Source organism: Peromyscus maniculatus, chromosome 4, assembly GCF_049852395.1.
Source record: "Peromyscus maniculatus bairdii isolate BWxNUB_F1_BW_parent chromosome 4, HU_Pman_BW_mat_3.1, whole genome shotgun sequence".
NCBI classification, from domain to species: domain Eukaryota; kingdom Metazoa; phylum Chordata; class Mammalia; order Rodentia; family Cricetidae; genus Peromyscus; species Peromyscus maniculatus.
Window position 1 is genome coordinate 134,383,702 of NC_134855.1, and position 24,552 is coordinate 134,408,253.

The following is a 24,552-nucleotide window of genomic DNA, read 5'->3' on the forward strand; positions in this document are numbered from 1 at the left end:
TGAGCAAAATTTATGGCCCGGGCTTCTCCCTTTCGTCAGTCTCTTCTTCCTTTAAATGTTTCTTTCCCAACCCCGGCAGAATTTGTCCTCCTGATACCACGCCTCACAACGCTGCTCTTGGGAAAAAAGAAAAGTAGCCCAGTAACACAGCTTCCCTGTGTCTGAGGTCATTTGTTCTATTACCCCAGTGACCTGTGAGACATGATGTGGCAACTGGGTAAATAAAGGTGGACATCTTGAGGTAGGATAGCCATAAATTCCATTTTATTCCGAGGACACAGCTCAGTGGGAGGGTGCTGCTCTGGTGAGGACATTAGCTAGAATGATCTCGGACTTCTGCAGCTTCACTTACAAAGTAGCAGGATTTCAAACAACGTAAGTGGGCCTGGCACTCCATAGGGATCTCAGGAAAGATGGGGGGCTCCTGTCTGCCAAAGGTGAGAGTCCAGAGGTGGGCTAGAGAACTTGAGGGGGTCCCGAGGGGAAAGGAAGAACTTAGAGCAGGGGACAGAGAATAGCCATGACATCCTAGACAAGTTAGAAAGTCTCCTTGGCAAACTGGAAGGTACCAGAGCTCAAGTGCAGAGCTCTGCCCTCATCTTGTCCCAACGGCCCGACCATGATTGTAGAGAGTAACGCTACAATTGAGCACGAGCCCACATCTGACAACAACTTATGCTGACCAATGCTGCCTTATCTTGATTTTTTTTTTTCTCCCTTCCCCGATTCCTTTTCTGCCTGGTCAGGCTGGAGTCTACTGAGGCGCGAGCAACAGGAAATCACAATCCCTTGCCTTGCAGGGAGGGCAAGCGTGCGTCATTTTGCTTTGGTTACGTCGTCTTTTCATTTGTTGTAGTCTCCAATCCACAGATGCTAATTAACTTCACACTGAATCATCTTTGTCTTCCATACTTGATAGTTTCTAATTATTTCAAGCTTACTCATCTGAATTTACTATGATTATCTCAGGTCTTTCCCTTGTGATAATATTGCTTAGTTCTTCAGGAGTGTGTGTTCTCCGTAGCTTTTAATTATTAGTGTCATAATGGTACAATTTGGGCTCTTGTGTGTCTGTATATGTGTGTGTACATGTGTGCACATGTGTGCTGGTGCATGTGGAAGCTAGAACTCGATGTCTGGTTTCTTCCTCTATCATTGTCTACCTTAATTTTTTCAAGACAGGGTTTCTCACTGAACCCAGAGCTCACCGATTCCGCTAGACTAGCTGGCCAGCAAACCCAAGGGATCCAGCTGTCTTCATCTCTCCAGCACTGAGATTACAGGCACAGGCTGGAGGTGGAGGGATTCAAACTCAGGGCCTCACATCTGCACAGCAGGTACTTTACTACTGAGCCATCTCCCCAGACCCCAAGACAGAGTCTTCTTATGCAGCTCTGACACTTCCTGTAGCCTAGGCTGCCCTCAAAGTCAAACCAACCCTCTAGCCTGGGCAACACAGCTCTTGCTGGGGCCGCAGGCATGACTCACCACTGCTGGTTGCACATGGTGCTTTTTCTTGTATAACTATTAACTTGCCTCTCAAGACATGTTTGAAATCCAAAGATATTTTAAGCGACTTGCAACATTAGAGCAAATTTATGGCCTTTCAAGCTTTATAGCTTTGGGGAAAAGCACTCAACTTGACTGTCATAATTTTGGGCTCATCAGCTACAAATTATGTTATTTCTATAATTAAAAGCCCCATGATTTAGGCCACACCTCAATTTTTAGCAAAAAACACTGCTATTTTTACCAGAGTAGTCTGCAAATCATTATCTATTTCCAAAACTCAGGCTTATTCTCAGAGGGGAAATCCTTGTCCTCAAAAGGAAGGCACCACGTATGACATCTCTCTGGGAAACGGAAGTGCCGTTGGCCATTGTTTTCAACACTGCTGCCCTGTAGGACAGCAATGGGTACATCGCTCTCTAACCCTAACACACATGAGGCTTGGATGGGCCCAGAAATCTTTACATCCAATTACAAACCCTCCAGTTCTGAAACCTGTAAGTCCTCTCCCACCTTTGGTAACTCAGTTGGCATCAAAATCTTACCTTACCTGAATTCATTTGACAATAAAATCTGTCCTGAATCAGAAGAATTAAATCCATAGTCTTTATCCTGCTTATTATAAGTATTCCTGAGATGTCTCAGCAGTTAAGAGCGCTGACTGCGCTTCCAGAGGACCCAGGTTCAATTCCCAGCACCCACATGGTGGCTCATGGCTGTTTGTGACTACAGTTCCAGTGATCCAACACCCTCACACAGATATACATACAAGCAAAACACCAAAGCACATAAAAAATACATAAATTAAAAAAAAGTTAGGGCTGGAGAGATGGCTCAGAGGTTAAAAGCACTGGCTGTTCTTCCAGAGGACCCTGCTTCAATTCCCAGCACCCACATGGCAGCTTACAACTGTCTCTAACTCCAGTTTCCAGGTACCTGACACCTTCATATAGGCAAAACACATGTGCATAATGTTTTTAAAGTTTAAAATAAATAAATAAATATTCCTCCTTTTTTTTTCCTGTTGTGGGAACATCAATTTTTCTTGAGACAGAGTCTGGCCTAGAATTCACTATGCAGACCAGGCTGGTCATGAACTCTTGGGTAGTCTTCCTGCCTCTGCCTTCCAAGTGTCACCTGCCCAGCTCTCAATATTTTTAATTGGGGACACCTAGACCCCTTATACGTGGTTGAATATAAGTGATAATTGCTTTTCATAAAATTATAAATTCTAAAACCTTTATGATCTCAGGACCCTCACACACCCATGTGTTCTGTTTCTGTATTATGTTTAGCCCTCGCCCAACACCCAAGTATAATTAATTACACTGAGGCTTTATTGTTCTCAAACTCAGCACAAGTTTCTAAATCTATCAGGAGAACTTTCCTTTTTTTACTCTATCATGGTGTGTCCCAAGTTCATTAGGGCATTTGACCTGGTCAAATTGCTCACCCCTCCTGGCACAGTGCAGTGTCTGAGACCACTCTGGTGACCAAGTTCAGAGTAAGTGATAAATGTGCACTTTGCCCACAGTGTGGATGTCCATACCCCCAGGTGCTGACTCCTGAGTCCTTCTGCCCCTTGAATTTGTGATATTGGATTAGACTATTGATTCAATCCCATCATGCAAGTTCTGGCTCATGAGCTCTGTCCCTGGGTCTCAATCGTCCCCCAAATCCTTTTCTAACTCCCGATTTCCCAACTACCCTTCTTCCTCTTTGCAGGAATTCACAGTAAGTGTGTCTGGCAACATTATGTCATTTATGGTGGAGAATGCAAGGAGGCCACACTGCCTCCTGACCAATGGTGTCGCCTCTCATGTTTTGCATGATCAGAGCTGTTCCCTGACTCTTCCACCATATTCCCATGCATTTGTTCTTCTAATTAGTATACTGCAGCTCTGCTATTTGGAGGTCAGGGAGTCTCTTTGGCACACTTAGAGGCCAAAGTTAAACAAACACTTGGTTTTGGAAGAGACTAGAGCTACAGAATAAAATTTAAAATATATACTTAACTGTATGCAACTAATTAAATATTTTCTAATAGATTTGTATTTGTAGTCTAAGTTTTAATCTTTATAATTTTTAAGCAGCATAGGCTAACTGAAAGCTTCAAAACATCGTGCTAACTATTCATGAGGCAAACTTGCTTTTCTTCTAACAATCCAAATTTACCAGTCCTGACTTTTGTCTCATTAGAACCCAACTCTGCATTAATCTGTTCTGATACATTAATGAGAAATACCATTGGTTAGTAATAGCACAAGTTACTTTTCTAAGATCACATCTGCCTTGTTATTTATTTTTATTTATTTTTGTGCATGTGGCACCAGAGGTTGACTTTAGCTGTCTTTTTCTCCTGCTGTCTGCATGATCATTATTGTTGGTGACTTTTTTGTGTATGTCTTTGTTTTCGTTTTGACAGGGTCTAATATGTAGCCCTGGCTGGCCTGAAACTCACTATGTAGACAGGCTGACCTCAGCCTCACACAGATCTACCTACCTCTACCTCCCAACTGCTGAAATAGCAGGTGTATACCATTGTGCCCAGATCCCACCTTATTTTTTGAGGCACAGTCTCTCACTTAACCTGGTGCTTGCTCTCTGGCTGGACCTGCAAGCAAGCTCTGGGGCGTCTACTTGGCTCCCCAGTCCTGCACCTCAGTCCTGGGATTACAGACAGGCTCCCCCAGCTCTTTGTGGGTGATGAGGACCCAAACTCAGGTCCACATTCGTCTACAGCAAGTACTTTACCCACTGAGCCAGCTCCCCAGCTCCTTGCTTGTTTATGTTTAGATGTCATTTCATTAGTATTTCCGGGGGAGCCATATGCGCCACAGCCCAAGCGTGGCGGTCAGAGGACAGTTTCTCTTTGGGGTCAGTTCTCTCCTTCCACTTTTATGTAAATGCTGAGAATCAAATTCTGGTCTCCAGACTTGCAAAACAAGAAGCACCTTCATCCGCTGATTGAACCAGGTCCTCTTTATTTATATTTTGAGACAGGGTGTTATGTATCCCAGAATGGCTTTGAACTCAATATGTATCAGAGAAAAATCTAGTGCTAATATTATAGGTGTGCACATTTACGGAGTGGGAGGTGGGGAAATCCAAACCCTATTTGTTAGGCAAGCACAACTAAGTCACATCCCGCCTCCCATTTGCCTTTTAGTGGGTTTTTTGTTTGTTTGTTTTGTTTTGTTTTGTTGTTGTTGTTGTTTTTTGGGGGGGATGAGCGCATGGGTGCTTATGTGGTGGTAGGGGTGCAAACACACAAGTCACGGCATGAGTACCTTTCCACCTTGTTTAAGACAAAGTCTTTTCACCATCGAATATGCCAGGCTAGCTGGCCTGGGGGTCTGGGGATTCTCCTGCCTCCCATTTCTCCACAGGGTTGGCTAGGATTACAGATGCCTATGTTTCTGTGTCTCATTTTCACACAGGTTCTGGAGACCCAGACTCAGTTTGTCAGGCTTTCGTGGCAAATGCTTTTATCCCCTGAGCCACATCCCCGCACCACATCTGCTTTTTGTTTTTTAAGACAGGGTTTCTCTGTGTAGCCCTGGCTGTCCTAAAACTCCCTTTGTAGACCAGGCTGGACTTGAACTCACAGAGACCTGCCTGCCTCTGCCTCCTGAGTGCTGGGATTAAAGGCATGCACCACTGCTGTCAGGCTGGCACATCTGCTTTTTAATAAGTAAGGATCATCAATATCTTTACCCAAGGCAGCAATTAATTATGCCACAATTTCATAGACACTCACAGAACAAATATGACGTTCTTAACTAAGTATGAGACCCTGTCTCAAAAAAGGAAAAAAAAGCCGGGCGTTGGTGGCGCACGCCTTTAATCCCAGCACTCGGGAGGCAGAGCCAGGCGGATCTCTGTGAGTTCGAGGCCAGCCTGGGCTACCAAGTGAGCTCCAGGAAAGGCGCAAAGCTACACAGAGAAACCCTGTCTCGAAAAACCAAAAAAAAAAAAAAAAAAAAAAAAAAAAGGAAAAAAAAAATTGAAAGAAAAAGTGGGAAGAATGGGCTTCATACAGGGGCCAAGAAGCAGCTAAGTTTGGCTGGAATTTATACTTCTGCACACTCAGTCACTCAGTTCCAGTGATTGTATGGGTGTGTGTGAAAAATGAACACAAGAAAAATAAGGCTGGAAAGATGGCGGGAAGCAGGGTGTTGCTAGCCCTGAGCCCAGCATCCATCTCCTCATTGTCTTCCTTCCTCCCCTCCCCACACAGCAGCCAGAGTGATTTTTCTACGTTGCAAATCTGATTAAGTCCTTTTTCTCATCCACAATTCTTTTTCAGTTAAAGACAATGTTCAAACTGCTTAGCATCATTTACAAGTCTCATCCCCTTGTGTCTACCTGCCATCTCAATGAACCTTTTGTAGCTTCTTAAATGCAGCATCCCCTCTGCCTTAGATTTCTCTCACCCCATATATCTCTTAGCAACAATTCCATCATTTACTCCTCTCATCCAGATAGCCAATTGTCTTGTCATTACAGATTTATTATTCTTTGTCTAAAGAACATAAAAGCACCGTGCTTTGGGCATTTCTTCAGACTTCATTCTCTTGTGAAGATCCCCATATACATGTAAATTTAATAAAACTTTATGCTTTTTCTCTTATTAATCAGTTCTTATACTAATTGGGTTCCTAGATGCAACCAAAGAGCCCACATAAGAACATAGAGGGGGTCAGAGGACCTCTTTCCCCTCTACGCTCATATAACTGGTAAGGGATGGAGTCACGTCTGTCTAACCACAGATCCGACTTCTCTCAGCTTCACTGTTACCTACTTCACACAAAGCATTGTGTCTAACTGATGAGAACAGCCCCTGTGAACAATTAAAGAACAATGAAGCTCTGAACAATGTCCACGGTATTGAATTGAAGAGAAAGGGGGTTCAAAAAGGGAGAGCGTACCATTTGGGCCAGCCTGGCTGAAAGAAGAGAAGCGCTTAGAACCAGCCTTTGAACAGGGCCCTGGGGGAGGGGGAGGCAGAACGGGAGTAATTGAGAGGATGAGCTGATAGACAGATGAGCAAGGTGATACATAAGCAAGAGAAAAGCAGGGGGATGGAGTCAGTATGAAGTTTTCCCATTGAGAGTGAGGCTGGGGAGCCTTTAATCCCAGCACTCAGGAGGTAAGGGCAGGCAGATCTCTGAGTTCAAGGCCAGCCTGGTCTACAGAGTGAGTTAGGACAGCCAAGGCTACTCAGAGAAACCCTGTCGAGAGAGAGGGGTGGGGTGGGGTGGGGTGGGAGGAAAGTGAGGCTGGAGTAAAAGACAAGGGGACCATTTGAAGGGAACATAAAGTGAAACTTGGTAAGAAAACAGAAAGGTCAGGGAGAGGAAGAGACAGACAAAGGTGGCCACTGCGATTCTTTTCTGGGGAAGACGGTCCCTGGAGGAAGGCCTCCAGCAGAGTCAAGCTCGGCACTTACTGCCCATGTTCCAGGCCACCTCTGCACTGTGAGGGAAGCCGGGAGAGGGGTTTGTGCTCGAGTAGATGATTCTGCCCAATGTCCTATTCAGAGAGGGTCTTTGAGGATGGAAAGAAACAGTCACGTGTCTTCACAGCCAGTCTGCTGCTGTATGTGTCTGTCTCACGATGTAGGCAGTGATCATGGTGTTCAAAGAGAAGAGATGTTTTTTTAAATATGAGCCCCAAAGGCAGCCTAATACATACTAACTTATTCTGCTGCACATTGAAAGGGGGCATCAGAGGAAAGAGAGGGTAAGATATAGGAGAAGGGAGAGGAAAAATGTCAGCCACGATTTGCCACGTTGGAGAAAATCTGAACTTTGATTTTGCTTGGTTTTTGCTTGAAGTCTGGTGTTAGATCTAAAGCACTTGTAAGATAACCCCCTATTGCAGATGACAGGAGAGTACTTCTGAGGACGCCTTGGGTTAAAAGCTGGGTGTGGTGGCTTATACGTGTAATCCCAGCACTCGGTGTCCAGAGGCAAGCTCAAGGTCAGCCTGGGCAACATTGTGAGTTCCAGGTCAGCATGGGCTACACAGTGAGAGTTTGTTTGAAAAGAAGAAAATCTGAAACCAAAACAAATAACAATCCCCTTTCCCTCCCCCCAAAAAAAGCCTTGGTTGAGAAGAAAACTCTCAACTCATACTAGCTTAAAACAAGGGAAGCGTCGGTTTACATGGAAGCCCAGGTATAAGATGGTCTTCAGGTGAGACCTGATCTAGTGGCTTCTGTGTTACCTATTTATTTATTTATTTATTTATTTATTTATTTATTTATTTATTTATTTATATTTTTTGGCCAGAGGATGGGGTCTTAGTTACAGCCTAGACTGACCTTGAACTCACTATGTAGCCAAGGATGACCCTGGACTTCTCATTCTCCTGAGTGCTAAGGGTAAGATCATTGGTATATACTACCACTGCCAGTTTATGCAGTACTGGGAATTAAACCCAGGGCTTTGTGTGCGCTAGACAAGTACCCTGCCAACTGAGCTACCTAGACCCATTTTATATATTTGTCACCTTTGTTTTAAAGAGTCAGCCTTATATGAGTGCAAACCACTGATGTAGTCCATTCCTCTCACCTTACCAGGAAAGAAACTGGAGCCTGACAAAAAGGGCACTTTTGCCCAGAGTTGAGCAAAACTGAGCCAAGACTCAAGACTGAAAACACAGTGGTCGGGCCAGTGCCCACTCTCAACTAAGTAGGCTTTGTGAAAGCAATTTGGTGGTGAGTTTATGCCAGGCAGTGCCCAGTGATGAAAAAGATCCGAGGCGACCAGAAATGGCGTCAGGGCCATATGGGTGGGTGGACTTCTAAAGGTCAGGACCATCTGCTACAACTTCAAGAAGATTGGAAGGGGTGGAGGCCAACTGCTTGGGTCTTCTCTTACATGCAGAATGCCTGATGCCAACCATCTGAGTGTCTCTACTGCTGCATTAGAACCCCATGACCAAAAGCAACTAGACGAGGAAAGGGTTTATTCCAGGTTACAACTCTCGGGTCACAGCCCATTACCAGAGGAAGTTGGAACTGAGTCAGGCGCCATGGAGGAATACTGCTTACTGTCTCACTCTTCATGGCTTATTCAGCCTGCCTTCCTATAGCACCCAAGACGACCAACCCAGGGGTGGTACTGCCCACAGTGATCTGGGCTCTCCCACAGCAGTCATCAATCAAGAAAATGCACCCCAGGCTTGCCCACAGGCCAGTCTGGTGGGGGCAGTTTCTCAACCAAAGTCCCCTCTTCCCAAATGACTCTGACTTGTGTCACACGGACATAAAACTAGCCAGCACACCACCCGAGTGGGGAGTGGAGAGGAGGAGGCTGGAGCTGGCCAGACAGCAGCACAGGGAGCCCAGGTAGGATCGGGATGGGCAAACTATGTTATTCTCTTCTCTCTCACAGTACTTGTGTCTCGGGTGGAGGGAACATTGGAAATGCAGACCCAGGCTTTTCCAAAACCAGAGAGGGAAATGGGGCAGTTGGGTGGGGAGGGATGGGGATCCCATAGTGACAAAAGGCATTTGAGGAAAGAAACCTGCTAAAAACCATCTGCCCCTTCAAATTCCAGCTAGTAAATAAAGAAATCCATTTATCTTATGTTGACAAGCCCTACCACATCCCTACCTGCATCTGTTCCCTCTGGGCCAGCAGGGAATCTGGTGTATGAGATGGCATCCACTTGTCTTCAGGGACCTTCATCCCTCATCCCTCTCACTGACTTTTAACTTGTACTTTCTTCACCTTGGTAAGACCTCTGCCACTGTGAGGCACTCCTGGGGGGCGGGGGGCACTTTCAACAGCTCTGCCTAGGCCTAAGGTCCCCTGGGACCGCTGCTTATACAGAAAAAGAAAAGAAACAGAAAGAGTCAGTACCCCGCCCTCTGGACAGCGCAGACCAACACAATGCATTCTTGTGCTCTTTCAATCTCCCTCCCTTCCTCGTCTTGCTCCCTTCTCCCCATCTCTCCTTTTCTGTCATCTCCCTATATCAACATCCCTGCCCTCAGCCTTGCCAGACTTCCGGCCCTGCTGAGATACTGTATAGCAGAGTCAGACGGCCAGCCCAAAGGCACATCCTCCTACCACCATCTTCTCTCCGAACCCACCACCAACCACCTCCTCTGTCCAATTTAGGCTTTTCAGGATGGACGTCACGCGCCTACTCCTGGCCACTCTAGTGGGTTTCCTGTGCTTCCTTGCTGTCTACAGCCACCTGGTACCCGAGGAGACGCTCAGAGATGACAAGAGTCTGAGGACCAACTCTTCCACAGATTGCAAGGATTTCTCTTCTGTTTCTATTGTGGGTAAGTAGCCTGGCCTGGGACCCAGCCCCTAGGCTCTGATCCACGAGAGCGGGTGCAGTATGTCAAGCCTGTTGCCCAGGCTGCCAGCAGCTTAGCTACGGCTCTTTCTCGCTCATTCCTAGGGAAACACAGTGTCCTGGGTTTGGGAGAGCTCTGCATGCCACCAAGTTGAGTGTGTCAGAGATCTGAAGAGGCCTCAAGTCAAGAGGCTGCTGGACTTAGTTTAACTTTAGCATTTGTAAAACTTAATGAATCCCAAAACTCCCCAACAAAACAAACCTTAGGAAAACCATGGACTAGAACTAAGTCTGCAATAGACCAGTCTCGCCATAGGATGGGAAGTTACAGGGAGCATCGAAGTCTGGCATTAGCTAGCGATCTCCTGGTTTGATCTCACCTGATCATAAAGGGCATAGGCTCAGGCTGAGCACAAGGGCAGAGCACATGCTTAGCATGCAAGACATCGAGATTCAGTTCCTGTAACCAAAATAAAAGGAGACACGCGTAGGTTCCGAGAGGTAGCTCTTGGTTTTACTTATATTTCACCGCTGATGAAACTGGAGCTTACTGACATCAGTTCCTAATGGCCAGAGCCAGAATTCAGACAGAGGCAAATTATACATGTGAGCTCACAACTCTTGACTGAGTTGCATTTCACTGAGCACAGAAAGGTGGTCTAGAGCAGTGGTTCTCAACCTTCCTCATGCTGCGACCCTTTAATACAGTTCCTCATGATGTGCTGACCCCTAACCAGAAAATTACCTATGTTGCTACTTCACGACTGTAATTTTGCCACTGTTATGAATCTTAATGTAAATATTCTCGGAGATGGAGGTTTGCCAAAGTGGTCGCAACCCACAGGTTGAGAACTGCTGGTCTAGACATATCAGAGAAGTCAAAAGAGGGAAGAGGGGAGACACCAATATTCCTTAATCACCATTGCTACGTCAGACTTTTTAAAATATCTTACTTTTATGTAGATGGGTACTCTGCCTTCATGTATGTCTAGGCACTATGTGCAGTCCTGGTACCCTCAGAGGCCAGAAGAATCTAGAAGAGCCCCTGAAACTGGAGTTATAGATAGTTGTGAGTCACCTTGTGGGTGCTGGGAAACAAATCTGGGTCCTCTGAAAGTGCACCAAGTGCTCTTAACAGCTGAGTCATCTCTCCAGCCCCATGTCAGACTTTTGTTTTACTAACATACTTTACTTACAATAGAATCCTTTTTGTAGATGAGGAAATTGACTGTCAGGGAGATCACACAGCTGTTACATGGATTCAAGTCAGGCAAACCTGGCTCTGAGCTCTGAGAATTTAAAATAAATAAATAAACAAAACCATAGATAACACAGATGTGCCAGGAACTGAAGACTGAGTCCACTTCCAGAGACTCACAATGCACTTGCACCTGCAAGGTTAAAGGTACCTGTGGTGATCAAGGGCTAGCAAGGTCAAAAGACCAAGTCCAGGTCTCTAACAGATGCCACAGACAGATCCCACCCAGGTCCTTTTTGGACTTCCTCTTTGCCTCTCCTCAGAGCACACTGCTCTTTAGGTCTGAAGCCAGGCTAATGAGAACCTGCTGGCTTGATTCCCATAATGTGATCCATCCCGAAGTCCCTCTTTCTGTCTTCCACTCCGAGACTTCCCAGAGCCCCCTCTACCCCTCCCACTTCACCACGTGGACCCCAGAAACATCTGGCTTTGCTCTTTCTGCCCTTCTTTGAAGCACTGAAGAAGAAATCCAAGAAGATCAGCATACAGGAAGCCGAGAAGCAGAAGAAACTGGAAGCCGAGAAGAGGAAGGGATCATCTAAGGTAGGCCTGGGAGTTCTCACAGTGGGGGTGGGAGACCTGCAAGCCATGGCTGAGAACTAAATGTAAGATATGTCCAGGCCTACATGAAACAAAAGAAGTGAAAACAACCTAAAGGTTTCCTGGCCTAGAGCCTTGAGGCCGACCTCCATAGAAGCCAGAAAGCCTGAGTTCACTGAGCAAAACAGCCACCTGCTAAAAAAGTTGCCACTTCTAGTTAAGAACCCCCAGCCCCTTCCTGAAAGCGGCCACCCATTCTTCTGGATATTTACCTAAGCCCCAAGCGCTGCAGAACCGCTCTTGCTGGACCCGAGTTTCTTTTCGAACTCCTCCTTTACAGGGCCTTGTGCAAGCTAGGCAGGCATTCCATCACCGAGCCTTAGAGTATTCTCAACAAGCTTTTGCTATGTAGTGCAGGCTGCCTGTAAACTAGCGATCCTCCTTGTCCTGAGCGCCCCAAGTGCTGAGGTTACAGATCCAGGCTACCCTGCCCAGCTGTCTCACCTGTTTACAAAGCAGAAAATGTCAAGAACAGAAAACAGAGGTTGGGTGTGGTGGCACACAGCCGTATTCCCAGGATTTGAGAGGTGGACGCAGAAGATCAGGAGTTCACGGTCATCCCAAACTACAAGCCAAGTTCTGAATGAGCCTGGGCTGCACAACCACTGAAAAACAGAAGTATGATAGAAGACTAATATCACTTGCTGTAGCTAGAGTTAAAGACTCAATGAAAAGAAGCCTAGCAGTACAGGCTTGTAACCCCAGCTGCCTAGGAGGCAGGAACAGGGGGACCCCTAATTCAAGGGTTGCTGGAGCCATGCAGCAAATTCAAGGTCCTTCTGGGCAAATTGAGATGTTGTCACAGAATAAACATTTTAAAAGTGTGGGGATATGGTGAAGTAGTAAAGCTTGCCTATAACATGCAAAGCCACGAGTTCAATTCCCACTATGGGGAAAATATATATATACACCCTGTTAGTGTTGAAGTCAGCTGGATGTTATTAGCTGCTAAAAGCTCTAAAGCCTGCTTTGTTAAAAGGCAGTAAGAATGTGTTTGAAAGCAATAAAGGACATGTTAGCACCTTTCAAGTTGAAAGACAGAAAAAAGAACATCTTTTCACTAAGTGATTAAGGACCATTTAATGTTTTTGTACCCACCACCTAAAACCAGATTGCTATGATACAGGTTCCCACACTTTAATAAATACCAGATGAGGCACTGTTGAATTCACACACTATTCCTGTTTTAGTGTGCCTCGGCTAATTGGATCAGCTGCAACCAGCAGGGAGGAGAGAACAAAATATATGTACCTGCTAGGTGCTGGGAATTCAGCCATGAACAAGAGATACTGCTGTGTGGAGCGTACATCTGTGTGGGGACACCAGGCCGCAAGTAAAACAATAAACAAGTTTACATTTTTACATGATACATTCTGTGAAGAAACTGAAGCATGGTGAAGGCCTACATGCATTTAAATGAAAAATTTAGTAATCTAGATTAGCGGTTCTCAACACGGGGGGTCACGTCTCTGAAGGGGTCACATATAAGGTATTTACAATATGATTCATAACAGTAGCAAAATTACAGTTATGAAGCAATAATGAAATAATTTTAAGGTTGCGGGTCACCACAACATGAGGAACTGTATTAAAGGGTCACAGCATCAGGAAGGTTGAGAAGCTCTGCTCTAGAGCAATGTCTAATAGAAACACAGTATAAGCCATCTATACATAATTTTCTATTTTCTAATAGCACGTTAAAAAACGTTAGACTCGGCATATTTAAAGTATTAATATTTAAACATATAAACTTTTTTTTTTTTTTTGAGACAGTGTTTCTTTGTGTATGTAGCCTTGGCTGTCCTGGAACTCACACTGTAGACTAGGCTGGTGGTCTCCAACTCAAGATCCGCCTGCCTCTGCCTCCCAAGTGCTGGGATTAAAGGTGTATGCCACCCGCCCCCCCCCATATAAACAACTTTTAAAATTGTTTTTATGCAGTCTCTGAAATCTGGTGTATAGCACACACGGCAAACCTCAATTTCAATGTTAAATGTGGTCTGAGTAAATTTATGTTTAACAGGAAAGTACTTTATATGCTTGCTTTAAACTTAGAAAACTCAGTTCCTCTATTGTATGCATTTTAGTACTGAACAGCACACAAGCTGTGACTACTAGTACTAGCATGTCCCTAGGCTATGGGGTAGCCTACAACAGGAGAGGAGGGAAGAGGCCAAACATAGAGGTAGGTCCTCCAGGGCCAAAAGAAAATTTGTTTCTCCCCAGAGAAATCACTGGAGAGCCTTAACGCAGGTGATGCAGTCATAGGAAGGGCCTTCTTTGGTGCACTGGAGGATGGTAACTCTAGAAGACAGGGCCACTAAGGGGAAGAAGGTAATGAGGCCTAAAACAGTGGCAGTGATGACAACCAATGTTGGAGAGGATGTGGAGCAAAGGGAACACTCCTCCACTGTTGGTGGGAATGTAAACTTGTACAACCACTGTGGAAATCAGTATGGCGGTTTCTCAGAAAATTAGGAATTGAACTACCTCAAGACCCAGCCATCCCACTCTTGGGCATATACCCAAGGAATGCTGATTCATACCATAAAGATACATGCTCAGCTATGTTCATAGCAGCACTATTTGTAATAGCCAGAACCTGAAAACAACCTAGATGACCGTCAACTGAAGAATGGATGAAAAAAATGTGGTACATATACACAATGGAGTACTACTCAGCAGAGAAAAACAATGAAAGCATGAAATTTGCAGGCAAATGGATGGAACTAGAAAAAATCATCCTGAGTGAGGTAACCCAAACCCAGAAAGACAGTTATGGTATGTACTCACTCATTGGTGGATTCTAGATATAAAATAAAGAACAATCAGACCACAACCCATAGAACCATAGAGGCTATATATATATATATAGCATGGAGGTCACTAGGACGACTGTGGCATATAATAAATTTCAGTTTTACTCAATTATTAAAAAAAAAATAGCCAAATGAATGGAAACACATGAACTATGAACCAAAGGCTGAGGGGCCCCCAGCTGGATCAGGCCCTCTGAATAGGTGAGACAGTTGATTGGCTTGATCAGTTTGGGAGGCAACTAGGCAGTGGGACTAAGTCCCGTGCTCATTGCATGAGTTGGCTGTTTGAAACCTGGAGCTTATGCAGGGACGCTTGGCTCAGTCTGGGAGGAAGGGACTGGACCTCCCTGGACTGAGTCTACCAAGTTGATCACAGTCCTCGGGGGAGGACTTGTCCTGGAGGTGGGAATGGAGGGTCGGCTGGGGGTAAGGGGAGGGAGTGGGAGGGGGAGAACAGGGGAACCCATGGCTGATATGTAGAACTGAATGGTATTGTAAAATAAAAAATATATATAACAAAAACAAAAAAACAAAAAACAAAAAACAGTGGCAGCGGATGACAGGGATGGTGGATGAGACTTGAAGTGAAGCCGGAAGGTGTTTAAAACTGGGGCTGAGTGGGATCTCCTAAGAAAAGGGCCAGGTCGGAGCTAGGTAAGCTTGAAGACGAAGGCGGTGTGCAGGTTGGGGGGCGGAGGGCAGGACCCCCTAGGATGGCCTGTGCATATGAGTAGAGGTGGGCAGCGGGGCCGAGGTCTCTGGTCCCATACCTCCACTGCAGATGAGGACGCGTGGGACCAGGGTGGCCCGCTCAGCAGCCTCCCACGTCTCTCCTACAGAAAAAGGCTTCGATTAAGAAGGTGGCCCGGCCCCCGCCACCCACGCCCTGCGTGGCCACCCGAGACAGCTGCAAGCCGCCTGCGCCCGCCTGCTGCGACCCGTGCGCCTCCTGCCAGTGCCGCTTCTTCCGCAGCGTCTGCTCCTGCCGCGTACTCAACCCTAACTGCTGAAGCCGCTTACTCGCTGCGCGCGCAGCTTCCGGGATGGGGGCCTGGGCGGGGCTTCAGGGTCAGGGGCGCTTCTAGGCTGGGGGAGGGGGGGTCTCTGGTGGGTGGGACTTCGCGAGTGGGCGTGGCCTGTGGTGGGGGGTGGGGGGGTGCTTTCCGAGGACAGGTGTGCGGGGAAACCTAATGGAGGCTAAAATCAGAATACAGTATCTTTAGTCTGCTGGGAAACTGTGGCTGTTTCTTTAAATGAGCCTAAAGCGTCCGACCAAGCGGTCCTGGGGACTGAGCGCGCGCCGCTCTCCAGCGCGAAGGGAAGCTCGCGCTCATGGCTGGTGCTTGTGCGTCTTGCTGCTGAGCACCATTAGTTCCAGCCTTCCACTACCGGCTGCCTCCAGACCAGGGGAAAGGGACCACTAGGGAACGGACTTCCAGTCTTCTCACCCATTCTCCTCCTGGGGAAGACCACAAAAATCCAAGACGTGCTACAACTCCACAAGCAGTCTCAGCCGGGTGGGGTCGGGGTCGTGGGTCTCTAAAGCCCGCAGGATCTGGGTTGAGGCTCCCAAACAAAGACACTAACGAAACCCATTCCTCCCTTGCTCCCAAGGGCACACAGATGTTTCCTTACGCCAGGCATTAGTCCCAAGCATTTTTTTTTATTCTAGTAGCCTAGAATTTGGGCTCCCAAAGACGCAAAAATCTACACAACCTTCCTTGATCTTCACCCTAATTCCGTTGGCCGGTAAGAAAGCAGTGTGGGGAGTTGGGGCGGGGGCTGAAAAGAAGCAGCAATCAACCGGGCGGTGGTGGCGCACGCCTTTAATCCCAGCACTCGGGAGGCAGAGCCAGGCGGATCTCTGTGAGTTCGAGGCCAGCCTGGGCTACCAAGTGAGCTCCAGAAAAGGCACAAAGCTACGCAGAGAAACCCTGTCTCGAAAAACCAAAAAAAAAAAAAAAAAGAAGAAGAAGAAGAAGAAGCAATCGCACTAAATTATCAAGGACCTATTGCCAAAAATGTTTCAGACTGTTTCTGAAATCCCCCAGATTCTCGGTCTGTGAAAAGCTGAGGTGCAGCGTTGTAACTTTGGAAGAACCGTGGGAGGGAGAGCACCTGGAGAAAGGAGTCAGAGTTTGGGGAGCAGGTTCCGTAAGGAAGGAGGGGGGGTGTGTAAATAGAGGAAGGGCTCTAGAGAATGTCATCTATTTGTCCTTGGCTGGGGCACCTGTGCCCCTTAGTGCTAGGGAGAAAGTCTGAGAGCTCGCCTAGCCTGAGCTGCCGCCATCCCCAAATCACTACAACGCAAGTACCAAAAGAAAAAAAAAAGGGGGGCCTTGCCGGAAAAAGATTCTCTAGAGAGACTTTAAGACAGAAATGTATGAAGCCCTTCTCTCAGCCCTGGTAACCACCATGTAGCTCAGCTCTCTATTGTGGGACTAGGGGGGTGAAGACAGGCAGAAGGTCTGATACAGGTGTGACCAGCTTTTCAGGCCTTTGTGTTCGTTTGCTATCATTCTCTTTCAAATGCCTTAAACAGGCTGGCAAGATGGCTTACAAGCCTGCCAGTCTGAGTTCAATCCCCAGGACCCATGTAAAGGTAAGAGAAAACAGACTCTTCAGTACACATGCATCCTCAAACACACATCATACACACAGTAAGCATAATAAAGATAAATCTCACTCCCTCAAACCACCCTCCTTGCCACAGACCTTTTCCCAAATAGAGACCCAGGCTGTGCCTTTGGTGACATACTTACTTACATAGTTTGCAAACAATGAGACAAACACCTCTACCCAGCCACCACCTGGACAGGGCACAAGAAAAGATCGGTGCTCCAGGCAAAGCTGTCCACACAGTGCTGACACTGGGCAGATCCTAATGTCTGTCTCCCTGGCTGCCATTTACGTATCTTTAAAATGAGAAATAATAATTCCAGCTGTTGGTAAAAAAAAAAAAAATAAATCCAGGAAGTTGTTATTATTTCTCCATGCCTTAACACAGCACCACCACACACCCACATTCATGCTCACCCACGTCCATGCTCACTGAAAAACTGCCTGTTGTTTGCTTTGTTTTCTGTCATTTGGGCTGCAAGCCCACAAGGCAAGAACGTTTTGTTCCTTGTACCACAGCTGCTGCTGAGCAAATGTCATCAGTGACGAGGATATTGGGAACACACTGCAGCAACTGCGCCTGGGTTTTCCAGACACTGTTCACTCACCAAGTACTATTTGGCTCCTAGCATTGAAGCTGGGATGAAAAGCTAAACACTCAGCCCATTTATTTGTTCTTGTTGTGTGCGGGTTTGTTTTTGATGTTGGCTTTGTTTTGAGACAAGCAAGACATCACTATGTGTAGCTCTGGCTAGCCTTGAACGCAGAGAGATCTGCCTGCCTCTGCCTCCCACTGCTGGGGCCAAAGGCAAGTGCCACCACCCCTGCAGCCCACTAGTTACAAAGCCATTGAGTTACTGGATTTAGACAACATGGAAGACCAGTCCAATGGTTCACTCATTCAGCATGTGTATAGGCCACCTACTGTAATGCCGGGTAAGGTAACTACTCTAATGAAAAACTCCAATATGGGTATTGTCCCTACAGAGCTTAGGTGTGACCACTGGTCCTGATAAGAGGCAAGAACAACTGTTAGCCTATGGAGTCTCTTCCCTCACACTTAGCTCTTGCTGCCGTTGACTCAGACCTAGTGAGGTAGTTCCCTGCCCGTTTTCCTTCAGCTTTGAAATCCCAAGTTCTACTGTTTCAGAATTCCCCTGTAAGCTTTAGAGTTCTAAGATCATGGTGTACTTTCGTGACCAGAACTAAAACTCACATTTATGTCAAAAAGTTATGGTTGTATATTATGAGGATATGAGTACCCTTGTCCATCTCCAACACAATCATATTTTCTAAACACACACACACACACACACACACACACACACACACACACACACTGAGTAATCTGTCCTGGAAAGATTTGTTGCACTATTTATTTCTTCCCACACCCTTAAACTTGTGTGCCTGAAGTTCTCATAATGTGACCTTGAATAAGTCACTTAAGTTTTTTTCTGACATGGGGGAGGAGTGTCTTATGTAACCCAGGCTGGCCCAATCTAGGCTAGCTTCAAATTTCTGATCCTCCTGCCTCTATCTCCTCAGTACTAGATGACATGCACGCAGAACCATGTGTGGTTTACAGTGTATGCACTGCTGGGATCCACCCCAAGGCTTGATATTTGCTAAATGAGCTCTCTACCAACCTACCTACATCCTCAGCCCCGGAAGTTGAAGTCTTAAGTGAGAATCATATAATACACATGAAAGTATTTTTTTTTTTTTTTTTGGTTTTTCGAGACAGGGTTTCTCTGCGTAGCTTTGCGCCTTTCCTGGAGCTCACTTGGTAGCCCAGGCTGGCCTCGAACTCACAGAGATCCGCCTGGCTCTGCCTCCCGAGTGCTGGGATTAAAGGCGTGCGCCACCACCGCCCGGCACATGAAAGTATTTTTATCAATATGTTATAATAATGCACACACACAAAAAATTGAAATCAGTGACTATATACTAACAGTTGCCCTCCTATACCAGCCTCATCAACCAGTGTTTCTCTTAGTTTGGTTTCTGAAGAAAGTTTCAATCACCAGGAGATGTCAGGTTTTAACAGCTCACCCTTTACCTCATACAGCATGAGGGAACAGCAGGGTTTATGTCAGAATTTGGTCCAGGTGGTTTTTCAGCATGTTAAACTTTAATGCATAGAAGATTTAAACATGCATGTTTTTATTACATTTTTAAAGGCTTTGATATTTTTAAAAGAAATTAAAGCTTATGATTTCACAGAAGCAGTATACTTCAAAAAATCAGTAGTCTCAGAGGCAGAAGTCCCCAGGGCCCCAGATGCCTTGGACTGTGGACATTAGGTCAATCTAACTGGCAATCACTAGGTCCTGATTCTAAATCTTTCCATCTGTCTCCAGGAGCACAGATGTGGACCACTAACCACTGACAGGAAATTACCCTTCTCCAAGAGGGACTTTATAAAGAAACCTAGCTCCCGGGGCCAATTCCCATGTGTGGAGGGAACGGGATAAGTGAAGATAAGAAAGTGATTTGAACCAAATTAGCCAGGCCATCTGTAGTAACTTTCAGATTCATCTAGAGTGGACTTTTTACTCTTTCTTCTTCCGTGGACTAAGAGGATAGACATGTGCTGAAAGACAAGACAGTTGAAAAGGAATTTTTTTTATTTTTATTTTATTTTATTTTTTAGGTTTTCTCAAGACAGGGTTTCTCTGTGTTGTTTTTGTGCCTGTCCTGGATCTCGCTCTGTAGACCAGGCTGTCCTCGAACTCACAGAGATCCGCCTGGCTCTGCCTCTCCAGTACTGGGATTAAAGGCGTGCACTACCACTGCCTGGCAGGAATGGATTTTTTGTTTATTTGTTTTATCAAGTAAAATATTTCAAAATTGTAAAATGCTGTATTTTGGGGGACTTTTCTCCTGATAGCTTGCAGAAAAACAGTAACTACTTGCCAACTTCCCCAGCTAGATGTGGGAGTTGAATATGAGAGGTGGCTCCAGTGGTGGTTATGATGGTGATGGTGATGATGGTGGTGGTGGTGGTGGTGGTTATGATGGTGATGATGATGGTGGTGGTGGTGGTGGTGGTTATGATGATGATGGTGGTGGTGGTGGTTATGATGGTGATGATGATGGTGGTGGTGGTGGTGGTTATGATGGTGATGATGATGATGGTGGTGGTGGTGGTGGTTATGATGGTGATGATGATGATGATGGTGGTGGTGGTGGTGGTGGTTATGATGGTGATGATGATGATGGTGGTGGTGGTTATGATGGTGATGATGATGGTGGTGGTGGTGGTGGTTATGATGGTGATGATGATGGTAGTGGTGGTGGTGGTTGTGATGATGATGATGATGGTGGTGGTGGTGGTGGTTATGATGGTGATGATGATGGTAGTGGTGGTGGTGGTTGTGATGATGATGATGATGGTGGTGGTGGTGGTGGTTATGATGGTGATGATGATGGTGGTGGTGGTGGTTGTGATGATGATGATGATGGTGGTGGTGGTGGTGGTGGTGGTTATGATGGTGATGATGATGGTGGTGGTGGTGGTTATGATGGTGATGATGATGATGGTAGACTACTAGAGCAACTAGTAAACTACTAGAGTAAATTGCAGCTGCTTGAGTTCACTCTCAGCTTCCAGAGCAAGCTCCTGGCTCACTGTTCACTCCACCACATTTCTAGCAAAATCCCTAAAGCCCTGTGTTTGAGTCTCGGCCAGCTTGAATCACATGCTTCTTCTTAGGCCAGTTTGCAGAGTTGATCGATGAATTGATTGAAATTAGTTGGCTAAGCCTGGATTACATGAGCACCCCGGTTGCCTCAAGCAGGTCTCCTGGGATGAGTCCAGCCCACTAAGCTAAGTGTTCCAGCTAAGACTTTGGAGTCTCCCCAACAGCCCGAGACATGGAGGCAGGAAGTACCCAGACCTGCAAGGTGACTTCAGATAAATTGCTAAATCTCTGGGTACCATCTCTCCATATCTAAACACTGACTTCTACTTTAGCAGCTCTCTAAGGTACTTAAGGGTCTAGCAGCCTATGATTTTGTAAGTGGACCTTCGCCTCCTGACACAAAGACCAAGCACTCAGTCTTTAAACGGGGCTTTCTTCAGAGCCGACAACCTGAGGAGACACTGAGTTACTATCCTTAGGCTCTGCCTTCTGTCTCCTCATTAGCCAGGAGATTGATTACACATGAAGGGAGACACAGTCAGTCACTCCAGTGAGCCTTGCCCTCCGGTCAGGCGGCCAGTCCCCCCAGAGATCTGTGGTGTAGGGGCATCTCTCCTTCTCACGCCCACTCTGTAGCAGGGAGGCTCTGCCCTCCCTCTTTAATGTCTCTGTGTACACGGGAGGGTTGGCATACATCAAGGCCACTGAGTCTGGCGTTCCTCCCCGAAGCTGTCTGGACATCTAGGTGGAAGGTTAACTCACATTAGCAATGTGGGCAGATTTCTTCCTACAGAATGGAGTACCAACGTGCTTTATAAAATATGCTAAGTATTGTCTAGATCTCAAAAAGTATTCTAAATCCCTTACCCCCTAAACGACTCCCTCCTCAACCCTGGCTCTTAAAACTTGACAGAATTTGAGCTTCAAGACGATAATCTGAGGTATGTTTGTCACTATCCTGAGAAGACTCAGGTCTTCTCCTCAACCTCAGGTCACTGCCCCCACAATCCCCCCAACCTCATCGTGTTTTTTCGGGCACAGTGAAGGCCAGGTTAGATACTGAGAGCCTCAGCTAATTCTTCCCTCATGAAACTTGGACAAGGAGCCATGGAGAAGGCAGGAGACACATCATCCTTCATTGTGGGTATGTGGTCATTATCACACCTGTGATGGTTAGCACATCTGAGTACAGAGCTACATCTGAGACCAGATAGGAGAGTCTTGTTGTTTTTAATGAAAAAGTTCCAAGAACAAGAGGACATCTCCATTGAAGAAAGGAAAAAGCCAGGGTAACAAAAGCCAGAACCCCCAGAGGACAGGTTAGGGCTGTATGGGACTCTCACCCAGGGGACAGGAAGTTAGGGCTGTATGGGACTCTCACCCAGGGGACAGGTTAGGGCTGCATGGGACTCTCACCCAGGGGACAGGAAGTTAGGGCTGCATGGGACTCTCACAGGTCAAACACCCGGAAAGGCACTTGCCCAGTCTTCGGTGAGACAGACACCGCGAAGAAGCGTTACACTCAGCCCTCAGCTGACCCTTTGGAGGGATCAGCATAGACACCACTGTCAGGGACATCACTCAGAACAGCAGCCTCTCATCATGTCTACTTGTCAGGGTGGGGTGAAGATGGGGGGAAACAACCCCGCTGCTGGAGCCTTGCTTTTAGAGACCTGAGTTCCAGTTTGAGGTACTTATCCTAAAAGATAGATAAATAGATAGATAGATAGATAGATAGATAGATAGATAGATAGATAGATAGATAGATAGATAGATTTTTTTTTCTTTTTTTTGGGGGGGGGGGGTTTCAAGACAGGGTATCTCTATGTAAGTCCTGGCTGTCCTGGAACTCCCTTTGCAGACCAGGCTGGACTAGAACTCACAAAGATCTTCTTGACTCCTCCCCCCCCCCCCCCCAGCTGGGATTAAAGGCATGTGCCACCACTGCCCGGCTTACTTATGCTAATATTAAGGAGTCTGAAACCTTACTCCCTTCCTTCTAGCCCTGGACCTGTGGTATAGAAAGGTCTTGATTTTAGTTCCAAGAATCCAACCTAGTATAACAGCTAGTGCATCCAAATGGCTTCTCTCAGCCTCAATAGTCCAAGACTCTAGTAAGTTCTCATGAAGAATGAGTAAGATCATAAAAAGCGCCCCCTTGAAGGCCAGGATGCAATGGGGCACCCCTCTATGATTCCAGCACTCCAGAAATTGTGGCAAGATTTCTGTAAATTCAGGGTCAGCCTGGACTAAACAGCAAAGCCATCTCAAAACAAAGGTGTTTACAGGTCCAAACTTACACACAATTAGTGTGCAAGAAATAGTACTGGGTAGAGCTGTCTTTCATTTTTTCATGAATTAGGATTGCTTTTTATTCTTGAATATTTTGTCCTTTTATTCAGTACATTTTGATCCTCTCCATCTATCATTGCCTATTTGTTTGAGACAGGTTCTTGCATAGCTCAGGCTGTTCTCAACTCCCCACATAGCCAAGGATGACCTTGAACTCCTGACCCTCCTCCTCCCACTCCCCTCGTGCAGGGTCTACACCTATCCTCAGTCGGACCTTACTAGTCTCCTTTGTCATTTTATGGTGATCAGTTGAGAAGTGGGTCCTTGGCATTTGAATTTTTATAAATTATTCTCAGCAGTCATCAAATACTCACGTAGTTTACACACTTTCAACTACATGTACTGCAGGGAGAGAGAGTAATTATTTAAGGGCAACCCCCTAAGCTGGAATGAGCACTCTCAGTCCCTTATCCCTGTGACAATGGACTGCTGAATGATCCAGGGGTTTTGTTTGAAATTTTTAAGACTTCGAGAAGCTGGGGATGGATGTGAGTGCTTTGCTGTGTAAGCCTGAGACCTGAGTTTGATCCCTGGGTCCCACATGAAGACAGGAGAACCCCAAAAAGTTGTCAGCTGACCTCTACATGCAAACCTGTACCCACATCACACTGGCAGGAAGATCGGAAATGGAGTCACCTTTGGCTGTGGTTTGCTAGCCTGGGCCACTTGAGACCATGTCTCAAATACAAAACAAAACAACCTAAAACCCTACTTTCCTCAAGTCCTTTTTTCAAGCACCACCTCTTCTCCAATGCCTTTCTCTTGCTGCCAGACGTGGAACCCAGAAGCTGGGCAGAGAAGGGGAAGGGGCAGGGGCATGGGATGGCCAAGTTGCTCGCGTCCCTGGACACCCCAGCCATCTGTGTCTAGCTCTCACACTTCCAGCATCTCCACCAGGCTCTCCCTTCCGTGGAGGACACTCAGACGTCATCCTGTGGGTGTGGGTTCTTTTTAATTGACTTCAACGTCCAACGGGTTCAGTAAATGATCACTTGGGCAAATAAGAGGGAGCTCAATTTCTCTCTGTTTTTGTGTGATTCAAATTATGAGATCTCTGATCTTTTTAGAAGACATTTCTGGGGGTTGGAGAGATGGCTCAGAGGTTAAGAACACGGACTGTTCTCCCAGAGGTTCTGAGTTCAATTCCCAGCAACCACATGGTGGCTCACAACCATCTGTAGTGAAATCTGGAGCCCTCTTCTGGCCTGCAGGCATACATGCTGTATACATAATAAATAAATAAATCTTAAAAAAAAAGAAAAAAGACATTTCTGCAGGACTCCCTGAAGAGAAAGAATTGCTCACGACCCCAATGTCCTCCTCTGGGCTCCATGAGCCCAGGTACATGTACCTACACACACATGCACATACACCACACACTTAAAATTGTCATACATGGTAAGCAATATCTTACATACATAACAAAGGG

General features: G+C 46.3%; 1 protein-coding gene and 1 long non-coding RNA gene across 4 annotated transcripts; one reads left to right on the forward strand and one right to left on the reverse strand.

Annotated features, from left to right (window-relative positions):
• Nucleotides 1-283: 283 nt before the first annotated feature.
• On the forward strand, nt 284-15,579 carry Asip (agouti signaling protein). The gene is made up of 4 exons (XM_042276562.2): nt 284-375; nt 9,645-9,814; nt 11,544-11,632; nt 15,348-15,579. Exons 1-4 carry the CDS (start codon nt 323-325, stop codon nt 15,516-15,518), a joined length of 483 nt encoding a protein of 160 aa, XP_042132496.1. The 5' UTR covers nt 284-322; the 3' UTR covers nt 15,519-15,579.
• On the reverse strand, nt 5,505-15,354 carry LOC121828908 (uncharacterized). Of its 3 annotated transcripts, none has more exons than XR_013050887.1 (3): nt 12,941-15,354; nt 9,135-12,294; nt 5,505-6,352 (listed from the first exon to the last, which is right to left on the reverse strand). It is a non-coding gene; the product is annotated as an uncharacterized LOC121828908 (long non-coding RNA). The 3 variants fall into 3 exon arrangements; XR_013050888.1 differs by having other exon boundaries at nt 9,135-11,120; nt 11,902-15,354; XR_013050889.1 differs by having other exon boundaries at nt 9,135-9,341; nt 10,212-15,354.
• Nucleotides 15,580-24,552: the final 8,973 nt, after the last annotated feature.